Source organism: Antechinus flavipes, chromosome 4 (genome assembly GCF_016432865.1).
Source record: "Antechinus flavipes isolate AdamAnt ecotype Samford, QLD, Australia chromosome 4, AdamAnt_v2, whole genome shotgun sequence".
Classification (NCBI taxonomy): domain Eukaryota; kingdom Metazoa; phylum Chordata; class Mammalia; order Dasyuromorphia; family Dasyuridae; genus Antechinus; species Antechinus flavipes.
The window spans coordinates 428,227,988-428,249,381 of NC_067401.1; the positions used below are offsets into that span (position 1 = coordinate 428,227,988).

The 21,394-nt window shown below is 34.1% G+C and overlaps 1 protein-coding gene across 1 annotated transcript in view; it reads right to left on the reverse strand.

Annotated features, from left to right (window-relative positions):
• The window catches only part of TBX19 (T-box transcription factor 19), a 41,537-nt gene extending 26,247 nt beyond the window's left edge, over positions 1 to 15,290 (reverse strand). The window contains exon 1 of the mRNA XM_051999007.1: positions 14,706 to 15,290. Coding sequence (XP_051854967.1) covers positions 14,706 to 14,902 — 197 coding nt within the window. The 5' untranslated portion in view covers positions 14,903 to 15,290. The remainder of the gene's footprint in view (positions 1 to 14,705) is intronic.
• Between the last annotated feature and the right edge of the window lie 6,104 nt (positions 15,291 to 21,394).

Sequence of the window (21,394 nt, forward strand, 5' to 3'; positions counted from 1 at the left end):
AAAACCGTAACATCATAAACTAAGAACTGAATTCTTAATATAAAATATATTTTTTATATAAATATAAAAGGTATACCAGCTATAAGCTGAGAAAGTAGCAAATATAAGAGCAAAGAAAGTGAATTTGACAAAAAAAATCAAGTCAAATAAAAAATCTAAGAAAAAAAAGCATTTTCTCAAAATAATATAATAGATTCAAGGAATATCTATAACAATATAACAAAAAAAAGAAAAAGAAAAAGAAAATAAGAAAGAAAAGAGTATGTGTAAAATAACTACTTATTCAGTTCTAACAAATAGTATGCATAAAATCATGACACATTTCACCAATTTTCTCCCTTTTTTGGGCCCAACCTATGGTTTTTTTCAGTGTCGAGGACTTCTAGCGTGGAAATCCCTTCCACTAAGGCAAAATGGCAATTTCTTTAAATCTTGTCTAAATTTGTCAGACAGCTGCTGAGGATAAGGAGAAGTTGCCACTTGCCTGTTGTCACATAGTCAAATGCAAATGGCAGATCTTCTGCCCATCTACTTCTCTTAACTGTATTTAGTGCCCATAATAACATAATACATAGCATTCACTATGTGGCAGGCACATTTGATCCTCACAGCAATCCTATAAAGGTAGGTGCCATTTTTATCCCCAGAAGGGGAAACTGATGCAGAGAGATTCAGTAATTTGGCCAGCTGGAAGTGCCTGAGACCAGATTTGATATCAATTCTGTCTCCAGACTCAGGGTTCTGTGCACTATGGCTCCACCTGGTGTCCTTACGGATAAAAAATAAATATAATTAAAAAAAAAAAAAAAAAAAAAAAAAAAAAAAAACAGATCTGATTTAGTTATATACCCAAGTAGTTTTCATAGAAAAAGTAGAGCACTAACTTTGGAATCAGGAAAATATGAGTTCAAATCCAGCCTCAGACACTTACTAGCTGCATGACCCCAGAGAAGTCACTTAACCCCAATTGCCTTGTAAAAATAAAAATTACATAATTTTTTTTTTTGGTTGTGTTTTAAATTCCTTGCAACAGCAAAGTGGCCAAGAGATCAATATCTAAGTGCTCAGATATTGCATGACCTAAAAATCAGTCCTGAGAAGATATTAATAGGGCAAATTGATGCACATTAGGCGAGAAATATAGCCAAATGTCATTGAAAAAAATGCCATGAAGCAAGTCTTGTTCACCAAACACTGGAAAAGCTTAACAAGATGGAAAAGAGGAAGGGGGGCATATTCTTTGAATCATGGATTGGGAGGGGTTTTAGATGCCATCTGATCAAATCTCTCTAATTTTTTAGAGAAGAGGAAACTCACTCCTATATAGGTAAAGAACTTTCCCAAACTACCTAATTAATGGATAGAATTCAGATCCATTTCTTTGATATTAAATTCAGCATCCCTCCTCCTGCCTCTAGCTTTTCATCTGGTAAAGAGATATTAGGGCCTGGCATAATTAATGGATTTTAGTACTTATGCCATAAAAGAACTGTCCCACTCATTGTGATATCTTCTCACCTTATTGTACACACAATACTTAATATATTTGTTAAATTGGCTTTGTCTCCCTTAATAGAATTAGAGCTTTTTCATGCTGCTCACAGATTGGTCACTGCACCGAAACACAGGAAAACTCATCTTTCTGAATTCAAATCCAGCTTTAGATACTTAATAGTTATGTGACTCTGAACAAGTCACTTAACCCTGTTTGCCTCAGTTTCCTCATCTGTAAAATGAGTTGAATAAAGAAATATGACTGGAGACTTGGACGTGACTGGAAAATAGCTAAACAACAATAACTTCCCTTTTACCCTCAGTGTCTAATAAAATTCTCCACAGAGAATGCTCAGCATTCATTGAGCTGAATCATAGACCAAACTGTGGAAGCCTATTCTGATTAAACTTAAATATTAACAATGAGTCCCCAACAGCACTGGCAAAATCCATAGAGATGACTTAGTTTTTGTCTCACTGAAGTTCACTGAGATGGACTTTGTAAAATTTCTGGCCTTTCTCTTAGAATCAGTTATTGCATGTCAGATTAGAAGAGACCTAAAAGGTTGAATATTGCAAATTCCAATCTTGTTTACTACTCACTAGCTTTTGTTAATATAATATATTTTTATTATTTCCTTCAAGAAATCTTAAATAGTGTCATTGGAAAGAAGGGAGATATCTTTCAGGAAGAGTCTTTTAAGCAGTCTTTTGCTCTTTGAAATCAAATACTTTTTTTTTAATGATCAACAAAAATAAGGACACAGGAATCTTGTATTCTCCAAATCTTTCTAATGACTGTGTGATAATAAAGATGTGGTCTACTGTAAAATATCATTTTCAAAATCATGCCCGTTTCCTACAAAGAAACCCTATGTGAATTTTTAGAATATTCTCACAAGAAATTTATATAGATGGGAAAGCAGGCAAATAAGTCAGTAGTTGATGAAATGGACTTGGTTGCCTTAATTTAATGTTAAAAAGGCCTATGATTTTTTTCCCCACACTTTTTGAAACTATCCCTCCTTCAGATACTTCCTTCAACATCCTCACAATTAATTATTCAAGAAAAGAAAAGATAAAATAATTAAGTATTTAAATGATTATCAGGTGAAAGATGCTTTTGATTTATTCTATTTAGCTCTAGAGAAGAGGTATCAAACATGTTCGGTGGGTCAAATCAAATTAAATTAAAATGCAATCAGAAAATGTTAAACAAAATAAATAAAAATACAACATAGGTAATGTCATGGTTTTCTAAATCTATATGTAGTCCATGGGGGGCCCATTTCCATTTGAGTTTGACACCCCTTCTAGAAGACAGAATTAGTAACAATAGATAGAAAATGAAGACAAATTTTTGCTCAGTATAAAGAGGAATTTTCTAATAAATGGAGTTGTCCAGCAATGAAATGGGTTGCCTCTGGAAGTAGTGAGTCCCATGTTGTCGTTGTTATTGTTGTTGTAGATCCTCCATTCTTGAAGAGGACAAATGACATCCTAAGGATGATATCTTGACTTGTGAGTGAACTGGTTTAAGTGAGTCAGATTTGTACAAAATCTTTAGCCTCACATTTTCCTCCAGAGTCATCAGAATCCAGTGGTAAGACATAAGTCAAGATAGGGCTGGTGATGGGCCCATATCCCATACCAGGTAAACACTAAATGATTTTTTTTCAGGGACATTATAGAAAGGATTCTTACACTTAATAGGAGTCTGAACTGTATGATTTATATTCACACATACACACATACATATATATATATATATATATACACACACACATACATATATACATACATACTTTAAAATTTTTATTTCTAACACACTAACCTTTTATTTTCCCTAATTACAAATCAAAATAATTTTCATCTTCTTTGTTTTTAAACTTTGAGTTCCAAATTCTTTCCCTCCCTTCTCCCTTCATTGAGAAGGCAAGCATTCTGCTATAGGTCATGTCATACAAACCATATTTCCATATTAGTAATGTTGTAAAAGAAAACAGACAGAAAATCCCAAGAAAAGTAAAATTTTTTAAAGTGTTCTTCCATTTGCATTCAGATTTTATCAGTTCTTTCTCTTGAGATAGGTAACATTTTTTTTCATATGTCCTTTGAATTATCTCAGATCATTATATTGCGGAGAATAACTAAGTCATTCACAGATGATCATTGTATAGTATTGCTGTTATTGTCCACAGCTGAACTATATGATTTCTAAGGTCCCTCCCAAACTCTTAAGATTCTATCATTACATTGCTCACCTAGATTATTGTCTAGTAAGGAAAAATAGCAGCATGTTATACTCCCCTCAATTCCTGTGTGGAGATGGGGAGTTCACAAACATGGAACAATATATATAATGTCAGATTTTTTTCATTATATCAAATGGTTTTGCTAAATATTTTTTCCCACCACAGTCTTTGTTATAAGGGATGACTCTCTGGCAAGAGAAGGAGAGAGATATAGGGGTATAGTGGATAGAGCACTGGGGTTGGAGATAGGAAGATTCATCATTCTGAATTCAAATCTGCCCTCAGACATTATTAGCTGCTTGACCTTGGGCAAGTCCCTAACTCTGCTTACCTCAGTTTCCTATAAAATGAACTGGAAAAGGAATGGCAAACTACTCCAGTATCTTTGCCAAGAAAATCCCAAATTGGGTCAGAAAGAGCTGGACATGACTGAAACAACTCAGTATCAACATATATAAATATATACACACATACATATACATGTACATACATGCATGCATATACATATGTAAATGTGTATGTATAAACACATATATTTACATAATATATATTTGTATGTGTACTTATATATAAATAATTTTTTCTTACTGCCAATGACCAAAGCATTTGGCACCATTTTTGTAGTTTATAGTCTTAATTTTCATGTAACAAGTTTTTTTTAAATCTTTAAATTATGAAATACTGTATAAATTAAAACACATTCATGAATAACTATGATGGATGGTATTCTTAATAGCATCCACTATTTATATAATTGTTCTATGTACAAGGCATTCTGTTTCCTAGCCTTGGGCATTTTCTGTGGCTATCTCCATGCCTGGAATACTCTTCCTCCTCATCTCTGCCTCCTGACTTTCCTGGCTTCAAGTCCCAAATAAAATAAGCTTTTTTCAAACTCTTTTAATTCTAGTGCTTTCTCTCTCTTAATTATTTATTATTTATCCTCAGTAGAGCTTGTTGGTACATATTTGTTAGCTTGCTATCTGCCCCATAAATTATAAACTTCTTGGAGTCAGAGATTGTCTTGATTCCTTTAGCATGCCCTGCACTTAGCACAGTGTGCCTAAATGTTTATTTATTGACTAGTATAACACTTTAAGGTTTTCAAAGTGCTTTCCAAATATTATCTTATTTTATCCTTAAAGAAATCCTGGGAGTTAGATGCTATTATTATCCTTATTTTATCCTCAAAATTTGGTACCCTGGGCAAAATCTCATTGACCCCAACCTAGTCACATTTCTTCCTCCCCCCCCCGAATTCCCACTAATTCCTAATATGGTACTGTCAAACACTGTTCTGTCTGCCCCATAAAGATGTCTGAATGGATAAAAATGAAATATACACATGGAAAGCAGCTATGGATAACATCACCTCTGAGCTTCAAACTACCCTAATTAAATGAGAAGAGAAAAGATCAAGTAATTCTTCACATGTGCTCTCTTTCTTCTCCCCAACCAGTTAGATTGCTGCCAGAGAAAAACAGCCTGTGAGGAATTGAAATTTCATCTAAAATCTGTTCCAAAATCAGACATAACAAAAAATCTCCCTTCCTCACATTAATCCCATCTGCCTAGTTGTAGCAGGAGAGTAGAAGGGCAAGAATATAAAAACATAGCCTAAGACCAATATATCTCCTCAGTGGTAGAAGAAAGAGAACATCTTTTCTAAATCAAATCTTCTTTTCTGGTGGGCTCATTGTCAACATTATCCCAAATGTACAAAATGTAGGGGATCCCAGGAACAGGAGAAAAACAGGGCAAACCTCATTGTTTTTAGTTTACACAATAGGAATACAAATCGAGAATAAAACTGTATTTTCAAATTCCCTCTAAGCATTAGTATATTGGTCCAAGTCTACAATGAGCTTTCTTTTCATTAGAAATTTAATAGGCAGGTAGGTGGACATCATGGACAGAGTCAGGAAAAGCTGAGTTCAAATCCAGCCTCAGATACTTGACTTTTATTAGCTGTGTGACCTTGGGCAGTCACTTAACCCTAATTGAGAGAGAGAGCGACAGAGACAGAGAAAGAGACAGAGACAGAGAGAATAAACTTAATATCTATTGATATTAACAAATAACCATACAAACTAAGAAGTATTACATAAAATCTTTTGCCTTTAACAAATAGAACCAAATAAGTTAACAAGTTTTAAAAAGTGATTTTGATTTGTCTCCTTCTAAATTTTTTAAGTTATCCTGTATATAAATATATAACTTGTCTGTAAATAATTGTTTAGCTATTGTCTCCCTCATTAGATTGTAAGCTTCTTGGGGGCAAAAATCATTTTTGCCTTTCTTTGTATCATTTCTACTTAGCACAGGTACACAATGATAGAAATCACATCAGATTCTTCCCAGAGTTCTTTTTCCCAGGAACCCAAAGAGAGTCTAGAATAGTATGACTTCTCTCTCAAAACTGGAAACCAAAAGACTAATATCTTTCTTCTCTCACCAACTCTCACTCAGGCACAGGGCACTGGGTAATCAGTGGATCTATACCATTGAGGAGAGTCCCATGCATGAATCTCTTTGAGCCAAAGGTTATATATATACATATTCATAATATGTATATATTTACTTAAGTTTCATAAGTATATATACATATATAATATAGAGTTTCATAACTATACATATACATATACATATATACATACATCACATATATATGTCTTTTTTCTGATTGCACTTTGATTACGCTATATGGTCTCATAATTTTTTATGTGGTGTATTTTTATAAAACTTTCATATTACCTTCCATTTAATATACTCTATTTTTTTCTGCCTATCTCCAGATATTGGATAATGAGCTACTCCTATCCCAGCTTACATAGGGAGCCTCAGCTCTCTAGCTATTCTAAAGTATTCTGGGTTTTAATGTTTGGGAAGGGTGTAGGCTTTTATGTGCTGACCCAGTGCCCTTAGGGGACCAACTCCCAAGCTTGGTATGAAACAGAGCTCCTAAAATGTTGAGGTTATTGAACTTCACCTACCCCAGCATCATTTCTGAGAATTCATCTCACTACCTGGCTAACCTCCAACTCAAGTACTAAAATCCTGTGCTGCTTTCTTAGTGATGTTTGTACCTCCAAGAGGATGATATCTGGACTACACTTGTGGCAGTTTGGTTGGGAAGCTGCCAAAATCCTTGATACTCTCTTTACTGGCAGGCACATGATGGGCAGTAAAGCTTCCTTGAGGTTCCAACAAAGGAAGATTCAGGGAAGATTCAATCTCCAGATGCTGAGAATCAAGTATTTGAAATGTACATTTCCAAAAAATGTTCATTTTTCCTCTCAGTGATAGGGTCATTTCAGACACTGTCTACATACAATACTGAAGGTTATTCATAGTTCAGGAAGGCAGAATATTGATAAAGAGGAGTCAGGATTACACAATGAAAGGAAATATATATATATATATATATATATATAGCCTAGCTCTTCTAGCACACCTCCTCTACAGCCTAGAAAATCTGCCAGGAAGACCTTTTCCCAAATCTCATCACTTTGGAAGTACTGAAAACTTGCAAAACTGAATTATGAAAGCAGTAGAAGCTCAAGTCAGACATCCTCCAGACCCATACCAAAAATGAGCAGAACCAAAAAAAAAAAAAAAAAAATCCCTCAAAAACTCATATAGTCCAAAGTCAAGAAGTAGGCTAGAAGAATGAACAAACCAAAGAAGAACTATTGTGGTAGTAATAGAGAAAAGAAGATAATGACTTGAAAACATCTATAAGAAAAGCCTTGAAAGGGGGGGAAATTCAGACTAGGCACAAGCCTAACAAAAACTGCTGGAAAAAAAAAAGCTCCCCCCAAAAAAGTTATTTAAAAAATCAATTAAGAATGGTAGATAAAAAAGTGGGGGGAGATGGAGAAAATAAATGAAAGCTATTTAGAAAGTTATGGAAAAAGTTTGAAGATAAAATAAAGCTACTTTGCCCAACTAGATGTTAATAAAACTAGCAATCTTAATAAAATGAATAGACAAATATTTATAAAAATACAAATTGTACAGTTTAACAAAACAGGAAATAGAATATTTAAATAACCCTGTCTTAGAAATTTAAAAGTCATAAATGAATTATTTTTTAAAAGGACCAAATGAATTTATAAATGAACTCTATTAAATAATTTTTAAAATAATTAATTCTGGTACTAAAAGTATTTTTTAAAATAAGTAAAGAAGTAATCCTACCAAATTCATTCTATGATACAAATATGGTCTTGCTACCTAAGACAAGGAGAGTCAAAACAGAAAAAGAAAAACTATACACTATTTCCCTAATATTAATGCAAAAATTTTAAATAAAATACTAACAAGGAGATTACAGCAATGTGTCACAGAGATTATTTGTTATGATCAGGCTAGCTTTATGCCATGGATATAAGGCTGGTTCAAGATGAGGGAAAATATAAGCATAATTGACCATATTAACAACAAAAACAATTTTTTAAAAAGTATGAACAAAAGGTAAAAAAAAATCAAGATAATCAGTGACAAAGAAATGGAAAAGAAGAAGACCCAGTAGTACCAGGCTTCAAACTACACTACAAAGCTATAATTATCAAAACAAGTTGGAACTGGGTAGATTTAGAGAGGCTAATCAGTGGGACAGATTAGATACACAATATAAAGAAGCAATAAACACAGTAACCTAGCTGTGATATAAGAATTCACTATTTGTCCAAAACTGTTGGGAAAACTGGAAAGTAGAAACCAGGTACATATAAGCATCTCATATCACATACTAAGATAAGCTCAAAATTGTAACATTATTTAGACATAAAGAGTAACTAGTTAAGTCTAGGAAATCACACATCAGATATATGGATAGGGAAAGAGTTAATAAACAAACAATAGAGAGGCTCACAGTAGGTAAAATGGATCATTTTGATTACATAAAATTAAAAAGTTTTTGCATAAATGAGACCAATGTAGCTAAAAATCAGAAGAAAAGCAGAAAATGGGAAAATATTGCAACAAGTTTTTCTGATAAAAGAATCATTTCTAAAATATACATAGAAATGAGTCAAATTTACAAGACTAAGAACCAAAATGATAAATGGTCAAAGGATATGAATAGTCAGTTTTCATGGGGAAAAAACCAAAACAATGATCTAAATCGCTAATGATTAAAAAAATACAAATTAAAACAATTCTGAGGTACCATCTCATACCCATCAGATGCTATTATTATCTCTACTTTACCATTGAGAAAACTGAGGCTGGAGAAAAGTCAAGTGAATTGCATAAGTAATAAAGCATGTGATAACAAAGATTTGGAAACTGAGGAGCTGTCCATCATTTAGAGAATGGCTGAACAAGTTATGGTATGTGAATATGATGGAATGCTATTGTACTTCTAAAATGATGAAAGAAATGGTTTCAGGAAAAAAAACTGGAAAGACATATTGACAGAGACAAAGTGCAATAAGTAGAACCAGGAGAACAATCTATACAGTAATAACAATATTGTAAAAATAACTTTGAAAGAATTGTAACTCTGATTAATACAATGATTAATCACAATGCTAAAAGACTCATGATGAAACATGTTAGCCATCTGCAGAAAGAATTAATGGACTCAGAGTGAAGACTAAAGCTTATTTTCTTCTTTTTTTTCTTTTTTAAACTAGACTAGTGCAGAAATTTGTTTTCATGTTTGTAATGCATGTTATGTAATGTAATACATGTTTGTAATGGATTTCATTTTTCTTAAGTTCTCAGTAAATGAATAGGAGGAGAACAAAAGAATTTGAAATAGAAAGTGAAATAAAACCAAATTAAAAAAAAAAAGAATATTGATAGTGAAGAGCACTGGACTTTGGATTCAAGATTTGGGCCAGAGTATCAGCTCTACTTCTTACTTGACATAGTCTTAGGTTCAGTAACAATTTAAGACCATTAGGCGGCAAAGGAGAGAGAGTGCTGAGCTGGAATTGGGAAGACTGAGGTCAAATTCATCCTCAGACATTTATTGTCTGTAACCTGAGAAAATCATTTCCCTCTGTCTGTGTCTGTATCCTCATCTATAAAATGGAGATAATAATAGCAACTATTTCATAAGGTTCTAGTGAAGAACAAATGAGATAATATTTATAAAGTGTTTTGCAAACTAAAGAGATATATAAATATTATTATCATGTTTTCTATTCTTTCAGTTCTATTTGTAAATTTTCTCGAGAATCAATCCAATTGCATCACACTTAAAAGAAAAGTCACATTATTCTTTTTTTAAACTTTCCATGTGTAATGGGAGACTTGCTCTCTCTTTACCAGGTCACAGTTCCCTCTCACAAAGCAAGAATTTAATGTTTGTGGAACAAACATTTAATAGTTTGCCTTGGGCAGCCCATGGGATGATGAAACCCTGTTATAAAATATCAAATTTTCAGTAAGAATAATATTGCCATCAACTGGGAAAGACTCAGCTACTATGACTTAGCAAGAGATGGTGTAGTGGATAGTTCTCGTGGTTCCATTTCTTTCATCATTTTTAGAGGATAATGGGTCTGGGATCTGGAAGATGAGCTCAAATTTGGCACTTACTAGCTGTGTGACCTTGAACAAGTTACTTAATTCTGTTTGCCTCAGTTTCCTTATCTGTCAATGATCTGAAGAAGTAAATGGCAAATCATTACAATATGTTCACCAAGAAAACCCCAAATGGAGTTCCAAAGAGTCAGATATAACTGGTTAACAACTTGATTAACACAATGATTCACTTTTTTTCACTTTCTTTATGTTTCTTTTTTATTTTATTTTATTTGCAACATTGTTAATATGGAAATATATTTTGCATGACTTCACATGTATTAATGATATATTGCTTCCTTTCTCAGGGGGTGGGGGAGAGTGGGAGAAAATTTGCAATTCGACATTTTCAAAAAATGAAGATTAAAAATAAATTCTGGCTAATTTCGATGTTAAAATATTCGCCTCAGCATATTGCTGTTTTTTTTAAACCTTTAATATATCTTCATGCCAAAAAATCCAGTGTTTTCAAGGAGATAGCATTCCCTTTAACAAAAATAAATTCTATTTATTTCCATTCTATTTGTTTTCTATTCCACTTGCTCAAAGGATACATCTGGAATTTGGAAAACTACCCTAAAACCTACATGTAAGAAAACATCTGCAAAATAGATTTACTTGTATTTACATAATACTTCAAGGCTGACAAGCCCCTTTATCCCAGTCATGTCTAGAAGGCAGGCAGGAGCACAAATATGACTTCATCCATTTTACAGGTGAAGAAAATGGAGCTTGATAAGGTGAGTGACTTGTCTAGGGTCACAAGTTGGAACCAGAAGTCTGGCCCAGTTGTTTTGTCTCCCAAACCAGTATTCTTCCCTCTAGCTAAGGGGCTGTTTTCTTTCATTTGCCAAGCACTTTATGATTGTTTTGATTAGTTATTCCTCAGAGAAAAGAGAATCAATAAAGAGTGGGTAAAGAGGCTGCATCCAAGTCAAGAAGATTTGGATTCAAGTCCTGCTTCTAAAATACACTCTGGGCTAGTCCTTTACCTTCCTACTACTCAAGCAATTCTCCAAGGCTATAAATTTAGAGAAGATGCTAGCCCGCGGGGGAAGACTGAGTTTGCCCACCTGGAAATTACCTAAATTAATTCGGTCCTAGGTCTAGTCCCTATCTTTATTCCAATCTTTATAGAATATAAAATGGGAATTATCCTATTTTAGCAAGTGAGAGAACAGATATGGAAGAGTAAAATAAATTGCCAAGGACTTCAAAGCTGGGATTAAAAAACAACAGTCCAGAAGCATGAAAATTTTAATTCTTAGTATATGAGTCAAATTGACCCTTATAACAAAACTACCTTTTTTCCTGTAGAATCAAACCATTTATTGATTTTAAAAGGCCATCTACTTAAAGGAAATAATTACAAGCATAATAACTAACACTTACATAGCATTGTAAGGATCTCAAAACATTTTATAAATATTACCTCATTTGATTCTCACAACACCCCTGCAAGGTAAATCTTATATTAGACCCATTTTAGAGATGAGGCAGGGATTAAGTGACTTGGCGCCAGGGTTGCACAGCTGATAAATATCTGAAGCCAAATTTGAATTCAGGTCTTCCTGTCTAGAAGCCTAGCACTCTATTCACTGAGCCACTAATGCCTGAAGTTGATTTTTCCCCCTTTTATCAGGAGTCAAGAAGATGCTAAATTCAAATTCACTTTCAGAGACTTATGAGCTGTGTTCTGGACTAGACATTTAGCCTCAGTTTCCTCATCTCTAAAAGGGGGCTAATAATAGTATTTACCCCCCAGGTTTATTATGAGAATAAAATGAGATCATTTTTGAAAAAGTGATTTGCAAACTAAGAGCAGCTGGGTGATACAATGAATAGCGCACTAGGGAAGGAATCAGGAATTTTCATCTTCCTTATTTCAAATCTGGCATCAGATACGTGGCAAGTCACCTAACCCTGTTTGTCTCAGTTTTTTATCTGTAAAGTGAGTTGAAGAAGGAAATGGGAAACTATTCCAGTATTTTGGCCAAGAAAACTTCAAATAGGGTCAAGGAGAATTGGACATGACTAAAATGACTCATCAACTACAAACCTTAAAGTACTATATAAATGTCAGCTATATGTAATTAACTACATAAATCCTCATTGATTAAAAAAAAAAAAAAAAAAAGGCCACAGGAATCCATCTACTTCAGGTCCTGGCTACCAAAAAAAAAAAAAAAAAAAAGACATGATTGATAGGAGGGAGAAAGAAAGAACAAAGGCCACAAGACTGCTGAAAAGTTAATGCCAATAGAGAATTCAACATTTAAATTATTTGCAGCAGTTTATGAAATGTTTTTATTCATTTCTGATGAAACATATGAATTAACCATTCTTTCCCTCTGGGAGACCCATTCAGTGGAAGTGTCCCAGAAACACTTGGAATTAAAAGACTTGGAATTAAAATTTTAAAAGATTTGGAATCCTGTATCCTCTGTGACACCTTGATCACCACTCAAATCTCTCTGAGTCTCAGTTTCCTCAGATCTAAAACTGGATTGAAACACGACTGAAAATTAGGTTAAACTAAATATTTATAAAGTATTTTGCAAACTTTGCAAACTTTACCAACTGTCATCATTATCATTTGAACAACAACCTCACAGGGACATTGTGAAGATCAAAAGATACAATATTTGTCATATATAATACCTTGGGGAGGGGGGAGGGCAGGAATCTATACCATTAGAATAAGAACTCCCTAGTTCTCCCCAGTCCTCTATTTCTTTCCAATATGAGAAAACAAAATTATCTTGTTATCTCATTTGATCCTCACAATTCTATACTTTACAAATCAGAAAATTGATGCTGAGAGATATTAAGAGATTTAGACAGAGACGCATAGCTAGTAAATGTTTGACGTGTTGAACACAATGCATAAACTCAGATCAACAAAGAGGAAAAGAGGTTATTAAAATCAACTTAAATGCAAATATTTAAAATAATTCAATAGTTAAATGAGGAAAGAGAGCCAGGGAAGTTTCTAACCATGTTCAGAGAGCAAAAATGCAAGATTAAACTCCTGACTGTTATTCCTTTTGCTCCTGATTGCATTATTCCCAATGACAAAGGTAGCTCATTCCTTTTCCTGAAGAAGTCACAAATAATATTTGAGTTCCAAAATTCCACTGTGGCAGAAGGAAGAAACCATTTTATTTATATATGTATCTACATAAATAAATACACATACATATATACATAATATAAAGTAAAGGTTTAAAATGTAGGTATCTCAATCAAGGAAAAATAGTCTATTGGGTATTTAGTTGACTTTAATTTTTCTCTGTTAGCCCATACTACTTCTCTCTATGTTTCTATCTTTGTCTCTGTCTGTCTCTGTCTCTGTCTCTCTGTCTCTCTCTCTCTGTCTCTCTCTCTCTCTCTCTCTCTCTCTCTCTCTCTCTCTCTCTCTCTCACACACACACACAGACACACACACACACACACACACAAACATACATACATCCTGACTCCAGGAAGTGCCAAACTATTACAAATACAGATGCTTCCTAATGTCTGAAGCCCTTGAGTCCAGAAGTAGACCCATGGGTCATCAGCTAAAAAATGGGTGCCAATTTTGCTATTTGAACAAGACAGTTATTTGCCTTCATAATGCTTTCATCTTCATGAAGTGAAAGCTTCTTATTCTCACTTGAAATCCCCTATGAAGATTGGTTCTGATACAATTCAAGAAGCAATGGGTCTTTCTTGAACTATGCCATAAAGAACCATTGCCAATTTTGTTAACTAATAAAATTTGGAATTTTAAAATGTGGTCAAATATCACAAGAACCATGCTGTCACAAAGAACTATACCCTCCGAAATAACTCCAGTGAACACTTACCTCAAACTCACAGGATAAGTATAGAGATAATTCTTCTTGTCCTTTACTTCCCAATCTCAAGAAGTAAAAAAAAAAAAAAAAACAAATTTAACAAACTTGTGTTGCTCAGATGGTAACACTTCAGGTTCAAAACCAAGTTGACTTTCAACTTACATCTAGTCAACTATCTCTCTCAACCAGAATAGCATAGGTTGCTCAGAGTGTATTAAAAAATGAATATTTTTTCCCTAAGATTTCCAGCAATTTGTCCAGAGTATAAATAGTATTCTTTCTAATATAGATAGCCTTGTCCAATTTCCTCAAACCTACCTGACATGGCTCAAACAGGTGACTCAGACTACTGTCTTCTCCCAGGTTTCTAACAATGCTGTCTGAGAAATTAATTATGTTAGCCTGGGGCTGGAAAGGAAGGCGGGGAACACTTTGATATAGTTCTCATGACCATGGTTAATCAGCTCACACACTGTTCCTATTTGAAAGGCTGCAAGGACCCTATTCAATATTCAAGGTGTATTCTAAATCCCAGCCCAGCCCGGACAAGGCAGAGGATCAACTAACTCACCTGCCATTCTTGGTCACAATCATTTCATTAGTGACTTCCTTGAATCTCTGCCAAAGGGCTGCATCCTCCAGGATTATCTGAAGCTGCTTTTCTGTGGGGTCTCCTTTCTCCCTCCCTGCCTGGAGCTCACTTTCCACCACATTGAGCAGGCGGGAAACTGTGCAATCACTGACATTTTTGCAACTCTGGTCGCTCATGATGGCTTTGCTCCTGACCAACTTCTTTGGGCAGGCTAACTAATACTTCCACTTCTGCCTCGCCTTCCCTCACCAATGAAACCTAAGCAGAAGTAGCTGGCCAGCTGGTCAGGCTGTGCCCCTTGCTATGTCTTGATCTCCTTGCCTGATGCCCCTTAAAGTCCGCACAATACACCACTAGTATGTTAAGGGTTCAGTTTTTTTTTTTTTTAAACTCTCTTAATTACTCATTGGATCAGGTGGGAGAGAGCCTGACTTTCCCATTGGCTGCCACAGATAGAGTAGACATTTAAGAAGAGTACTCCATTCAAATTATCAGGCTTTTATCTTCTTGTACCTGAAGAGGGCTAATCGGTGTGTTTGAGGACCATTTTTCCATTAATGAAAATTGTTCCCAGCCCAGATTGAAACAATACAGGAAAATCATGTTTGTGTAAGCCTACTGGCATGTGGGACCTATGTAATAAAGTTTAAAGAAGTCAGCCCCTTGTAGGAATTGATGTCAAAATAATTTTCCTAAAGCATAGAGCTGACCATGTCATTTTTCTCCTTAAAAATCTTCAAGTGTTCCCTATTGTTCCTTAGATAAAATACCAATTTCTCAGCCTGGCAATGAAACCCTTCATATCTGAAGACAGCCTGCCTTTCCGGATTTATTTTGCATTAGTCCTTTCATGTACTTTATGTGCCAGCCAAACTGGTCTCTTTATTATTTCCCATACTTCATATCCCATTTCCTACCTTCATGTCTCTGCACAGGCTTTCTACTCCATATGTTGATATACCCTCCCAACCTTCTCATGCTCATTTCTAAGCTTTCTTCCAAACTTAGTGAAGTTATTACTTCCTACTACAAGTCTTTCTGATCTCTGTTGTTAGTACTGCCTTCTCCTCGCTAAAACTATATATTTTTGCTTATCTATTTATATGTCCTATGTCCCCATAGAATGTAAATTCTTTGAAAGCAAGGACCATTTAAAATTTTTGTTTTTGCATCCCTAGCACCTAACATAATACTTTGCACATGATGGACCCGTACTAACCATTTCTTGAATTTAATTGAAATGAAAGGAATTTTCTTATAGAGACTTGGGGGAAAACCTTGATACGATTATTGATTATTATTGATAAAGAATTATTGAGCCTCTTCTTGATATTTTGCTAATATCAAGAATTATTAATTTATTGATACAAAAATTATTGATTCTCTCTGTCCTTTTCTCGTTGTTGGGGAAAGGAAGGAAAGAAGGAAGGAAGATAACTTGTAAATTAAATGATCACAAAATAATATGAGCAAAATACTCATAACCCCCGATATGGAAAATGCAATGATTTTTGATTGACTGAAAGTGAATTGGGAATAAATGAGCTGAATCAATAGATCTTAGTGGTCAAGTCCCAAATTCAGCTTGGGAATATTCTGATGGGGAAGATAAATCATTCTCCACAGAGGATTGGGACCTAGGGGAAAGTAGAAAAATAGGGGTTTCAACCTAGAGAGAATTAGGATGTGCTAAACTCAGCATGAGCAACTTAATTGAAAGATGAAGTTAAAACAATACTTGTTTGAAGAATGGGCAATTTCTTTAAACAAATTCCTAGTCTGTTTTTCCTGAATTTGTATATTTTTTTGTCACTTTTAAGTAAATCCTAGGAAAATGAAAGGCATCATCACATGATGGATCGGAACTTGGAAAATCTGGCTACAGATTCTCTACAACAGGCACTTAGTAGTTATTTGATCTTGAAGAAATGGCATCATTTTTCCAGTCCTGTTTCTTCAGCTATAAAATGGGGGAGGAAAAGTATTGGATGCAATGGCCACTACAATTCCACCAAGTTCCAAATCTATGATTCTATGATCCTATCAAAGACACTTTCCTGGTATAGAGCTTGTGATGATAAGTAAGCAAAATAATCATGGATACAAGAAAAAGTGGCCCAGCTAAGCTGTCATGTTGACCCAGTTACTGAGAAGAGCCAGGGAAGAATTTAATTCTCCTGAGAATTCTCTTTGTGAAAAAAAAAAAAAAAAAAATCCTGATTTACATAAGTTTTACAGTGGGAAAGGAAAGAGAAAATGTCTTCCATAGAAGACAAAGTTCCCTAGTGCTCTGAGCTCAAAAAACTCCAGTTTATTTATTCAACTCTGGGATAGGATGATAGCCTCCTCTAAAAGGTTGATAGGAAAAAAGGTTCTTAATTGTCTGACTCAGATATTTCATTGACCTTACTTCTTACTGACTGTCATCAGCATTTGATTTAAAAGCAAATTTTGCTCTTGAGAATGAAGGTCTTCTCAAATGAAGAGACCAAAACTAAGTCTGTCACTGTGAGAAAATGACTTTCTCTTAAATTTTTTTAATCTTGACTCATAAGAACAGTTTCTGAACAAACTTCCTGGACCTTACCAATGATTCAAATAATCCCTATTCAAGTTTCAGTCAAACACAAGATCATTAGATCTAACCCAGATCATTAGAACTAACCTAGGACATTTATTTACAATAAATTTGTTTGGCCATTCTCCAGGCAATGGATATTTACTTAACTTGCTACTTTATTACTTCAAAGAGTGCCACTATAAATATTTTGGTGTATATGAACCTTTCTTTTTATCATTGACTTTCTCGGGGTAAAAGGCTAGCAGTAGGAACTCAGGGTCAAAAGGCATAATAAACAGCTGACACCAAGCAATCTGATGAATATTTTAATGATTAATAATAATTTATCTTTTTTCATTTTAATTCATTTTATTGGGACAAAATGAGACTTTCACAGGTCATTAATAATTAACAGAAAAATTTTACTTGGCCATAATGACATGAGAAGGATATTAACTAAGCCATAGTTGATTCAGCTTAAGCCATGGTCCCTTGCCTGAGCTGTACACAATGCCTCTACTAGACAAGTAACAAAGCGGGCATAGAGTCCTTTCGGGTTCTTCATACTCAAACCTCTAGTAAGCGAGGTCGGGAACTTGAGCCTTTAGTTTCCTGGGCCAATCAAGTCTCAAGGAAGGCTTCAATATTTTTTAAGAAAACTCTCATCTAACACATAAGAGTGGGAGTTTAAAATATTGTTGCTACCATACCCTCTCACAGAATCATACCTTATAACAAAATAAAAGCAGAGGGAAAAAAACATTTAAACAATATTAACAAACATAAAAATCAAGTCCCACATAATATGTAACATTCTATATACAGTCCCTTGATGTTGCAAAAAAAAGAGAATAAAAGGTATTTTCTCATATCTTATTTGGAGCCAATCTTGGCTTATATTTTATCATATCAATTTTGCTTATTTTACTATTGTGGTTATTCTTTCTTGTTAACACCATTATAATAATAATGAATATTGTTTTCCTGGTTCTTCCAGTTTCACCTTGCATCAGTTCCCATATCTTCCCATGCTTCTCTATCCATCCTATTCATCATTTCTTATAGTAGTGATATTGCATGACTTTAATGTACCACAACTTGTTTGGTGATTCTCCAAGCAACGGGCATTCACTTTCTTTCCAGTTTTTTATTACTACACAGAGGGATGTAAATATTTTGGTTTCTTTTTATCATTGACTTTCTTGAATTACAAGTCTAGCAGTAGGAACTCAGAGTTGAAGGGTACAAGCAATAACTGACAATTTAAAAAGCAACTCACATACATAGTTTCATTTAAATCTAATAATATTGCAGTATTATACCCATATTGCAGATAAAAACATTGAGATTAAGTGAAATTAATTTACCATAGACAGTCACCCAGTAAATAGCAGAGGGAGGAATTATACTCAGACTTTCCTTACTCCAAGTCCAACACTCTCTTGGCCAAGCCTGCCTTGTAAAGAAGCTTACACCTGCTAAGATTATAGCATCAGATAATAAAAAACACAAATCAGCCTCTATTGACTAACAGTGAATTACTTCCCCTCTTTTACTCTTAAAAATCATATCTCTCATCAAGTATCTCAATCATTGTTCCCTCTTTTATTTACTAATAATTTACTAATTACTTTCTACTAATTTACTAATTGTTCCCTACTTTTAACTAATCTTTTCAAACAGAGCTCAATAAAAACTGAGCTCTAACACCCATCACAAAGGAATATGAGTGCCAGTACCTCATGGAGGTATTCTGAAAAATTAGTATTCAATATTAATTGAATTTTGGTAAATGGAATTACTTATAGGATTGTACTATTATAGGAATGTGCTATCATTATTTCCCACACCAGTAACCTCCTGGATTTTGTAAGATACCAGAAACTCACCATTTGGAAAGATGACTTCAACTTTATAAATCAAACCTCCTCAGATCATTTTCCTACCCAGGCTACAAGGCTTCATCAAGTCCCTGTGCCCGACCTCCCCCCTTCCACAAGCTTCTTTTTAATGTATTGTTTTCCCTCATTGAATTTTGAGCTCCTTAAAGGTGGGATCTGGCAAGCTTTCTTTGTACATCCAGCATTTAACACAGTGATTAGCACATCATCATTCAAGAAATGGTTATTAATTATTGGCTCTGATTCTGCTATTTAAAGAAGTTCTATCTAGTAAAATGATTTTATAAAAAAAAATCATTCTGTTCAACAAGCAGAATATATCTTTTGTGCCAACCTAAGAGATTCATCTATAAGGTTATTTAAAATAGGATATACTCAATAAATTACTATTTTTTAAAAAAAGACTCCTATGTCCAGGAGTCTAAGGAGTGAGTGATCTGTCATTCATTCTCTGTAAACTAAGAGGAAAAAAAAATCCTGGCATAATTAAGTTATCCAAGATTAAAGCCAGTAGGAATTAGTCTTTCTCAATAAGCCACGTATGAGTCTTATACTGACTATATTCCAAGTATTTCAAAACTTACCTTCCTAGAAGAATGTCAATGTATGTTCCCCTTCTGATTAGGCAGAAAGACCTAGCCAATGTCATGTAATTCCTAAGAATTGGATCAGGGTTGGTATCACCTCACACCTAACAGATTGGTTAAAATGACAGAAAAGGAAAATGATAAATGTTGAAGACATGGAAAACCTAGGTAATTAATGCATTATTTGTGGAATTGTGAACTAATCCAACCACTCTGGAGAATAATTTGGAACTAAGCCCAAAGGACAATCAAATTGTGAGCAATTTTTGATCCATCAATATCACTATTAGACCTGTATCCCAAAGAGATCATAAAAAAGGGGGAAAGGACCCACAAGTACAAAAATATACTAACTTTTTGTGGTGCCAAAGGAATGGAAATTGAGAAAACGAATGTCCATCAAATGAGGAATGGCTGAACAATTGTGGTATATGAATGTAATGGAGTATTATTGCGCTAAAAGAAATGATAAGTAGATTGACTTACATGAATTGATGATGAATGAAGTGAGCAGAACCAGGAGAACATTGTACACAGTTATAGCAACATTGTGCAATGATCTAATTTTCAGCACTGTGATGATGCAAGAAAATTCCAAAAGGCTCATGATGGAAAATGCTATCTATATCCAGAGAAAGAACTATAGAGTCTGAATGTAGATTAAAACATACTATTTTCATTTTTTTCTTTGTAGTTTTCCTCTTTCATTCTGTTTTTTTTCTCTCACAACATGAATAATGTATAATATGTTTAATTTAACTGCACATGTATAACCTATTTCAAATTGTTTGCTTGATGAATTGGGGGGGAGGAAGGAGGAAGGGAGAAAAATATGGAACTCAAAATACTATAAAAATGAATGTTAAAAACTATATTTACCTGAAATTAGAAAAAAATACAATTTTATTTAAAGATTTTGGACAGGACTAAGAATATCTCCTAAGCAGAGTTGAAACTAACTTTTCCTCAGATAAGCTTCAAAACATATAATCACATATAACTCAAAATACATAACCAAAACAAAATATGACCAAAAATTAACTTTGAAAGACAAATTCAGTTGCAAGAGATGGAAACAGACAGACCCTGGGACATAGTTTCATAAGAAAGGTTAGGCTCATCAGAGGAGCAGCTTCCTATTTTAATTATAGGCATACCTCCTTTTATTGAGGTTCACTTTATTGTATTTCACAAATACTGTATTTTTTACAAATCAAAGATTGTTTCCCAACTGCCCAGCTACAGTCTAAGGATTGAAAACCTCTCCAAACTTCAGTACCCTGGGGAAAAGCCCCATTCACACAACAATAATGAAAAAGTTGGAAATATTGTGAGAATTACCAAAATGTGATACACACTTTTTTTTTGTTTCCCATCTCATATAAAAGTTGTGTTTCCTACTATACTGTGATCTATTAAATGTTCAATAGTAGGAAAATGTCACCAATAAACTTGCTTGATGTAGGGTTGATACAAACTTTCAATTTGTTTTTTAAAAATTATCTGAAGCACAATAAAGTGAAGTGCAAAAAGATCACTGTTACTGAATCTTAAAGGATGTGGAAGAGAGCAAAGTGTAAGAATACTGAGAAACTCAGAACAGGCAAGGGCTTTAAAAGT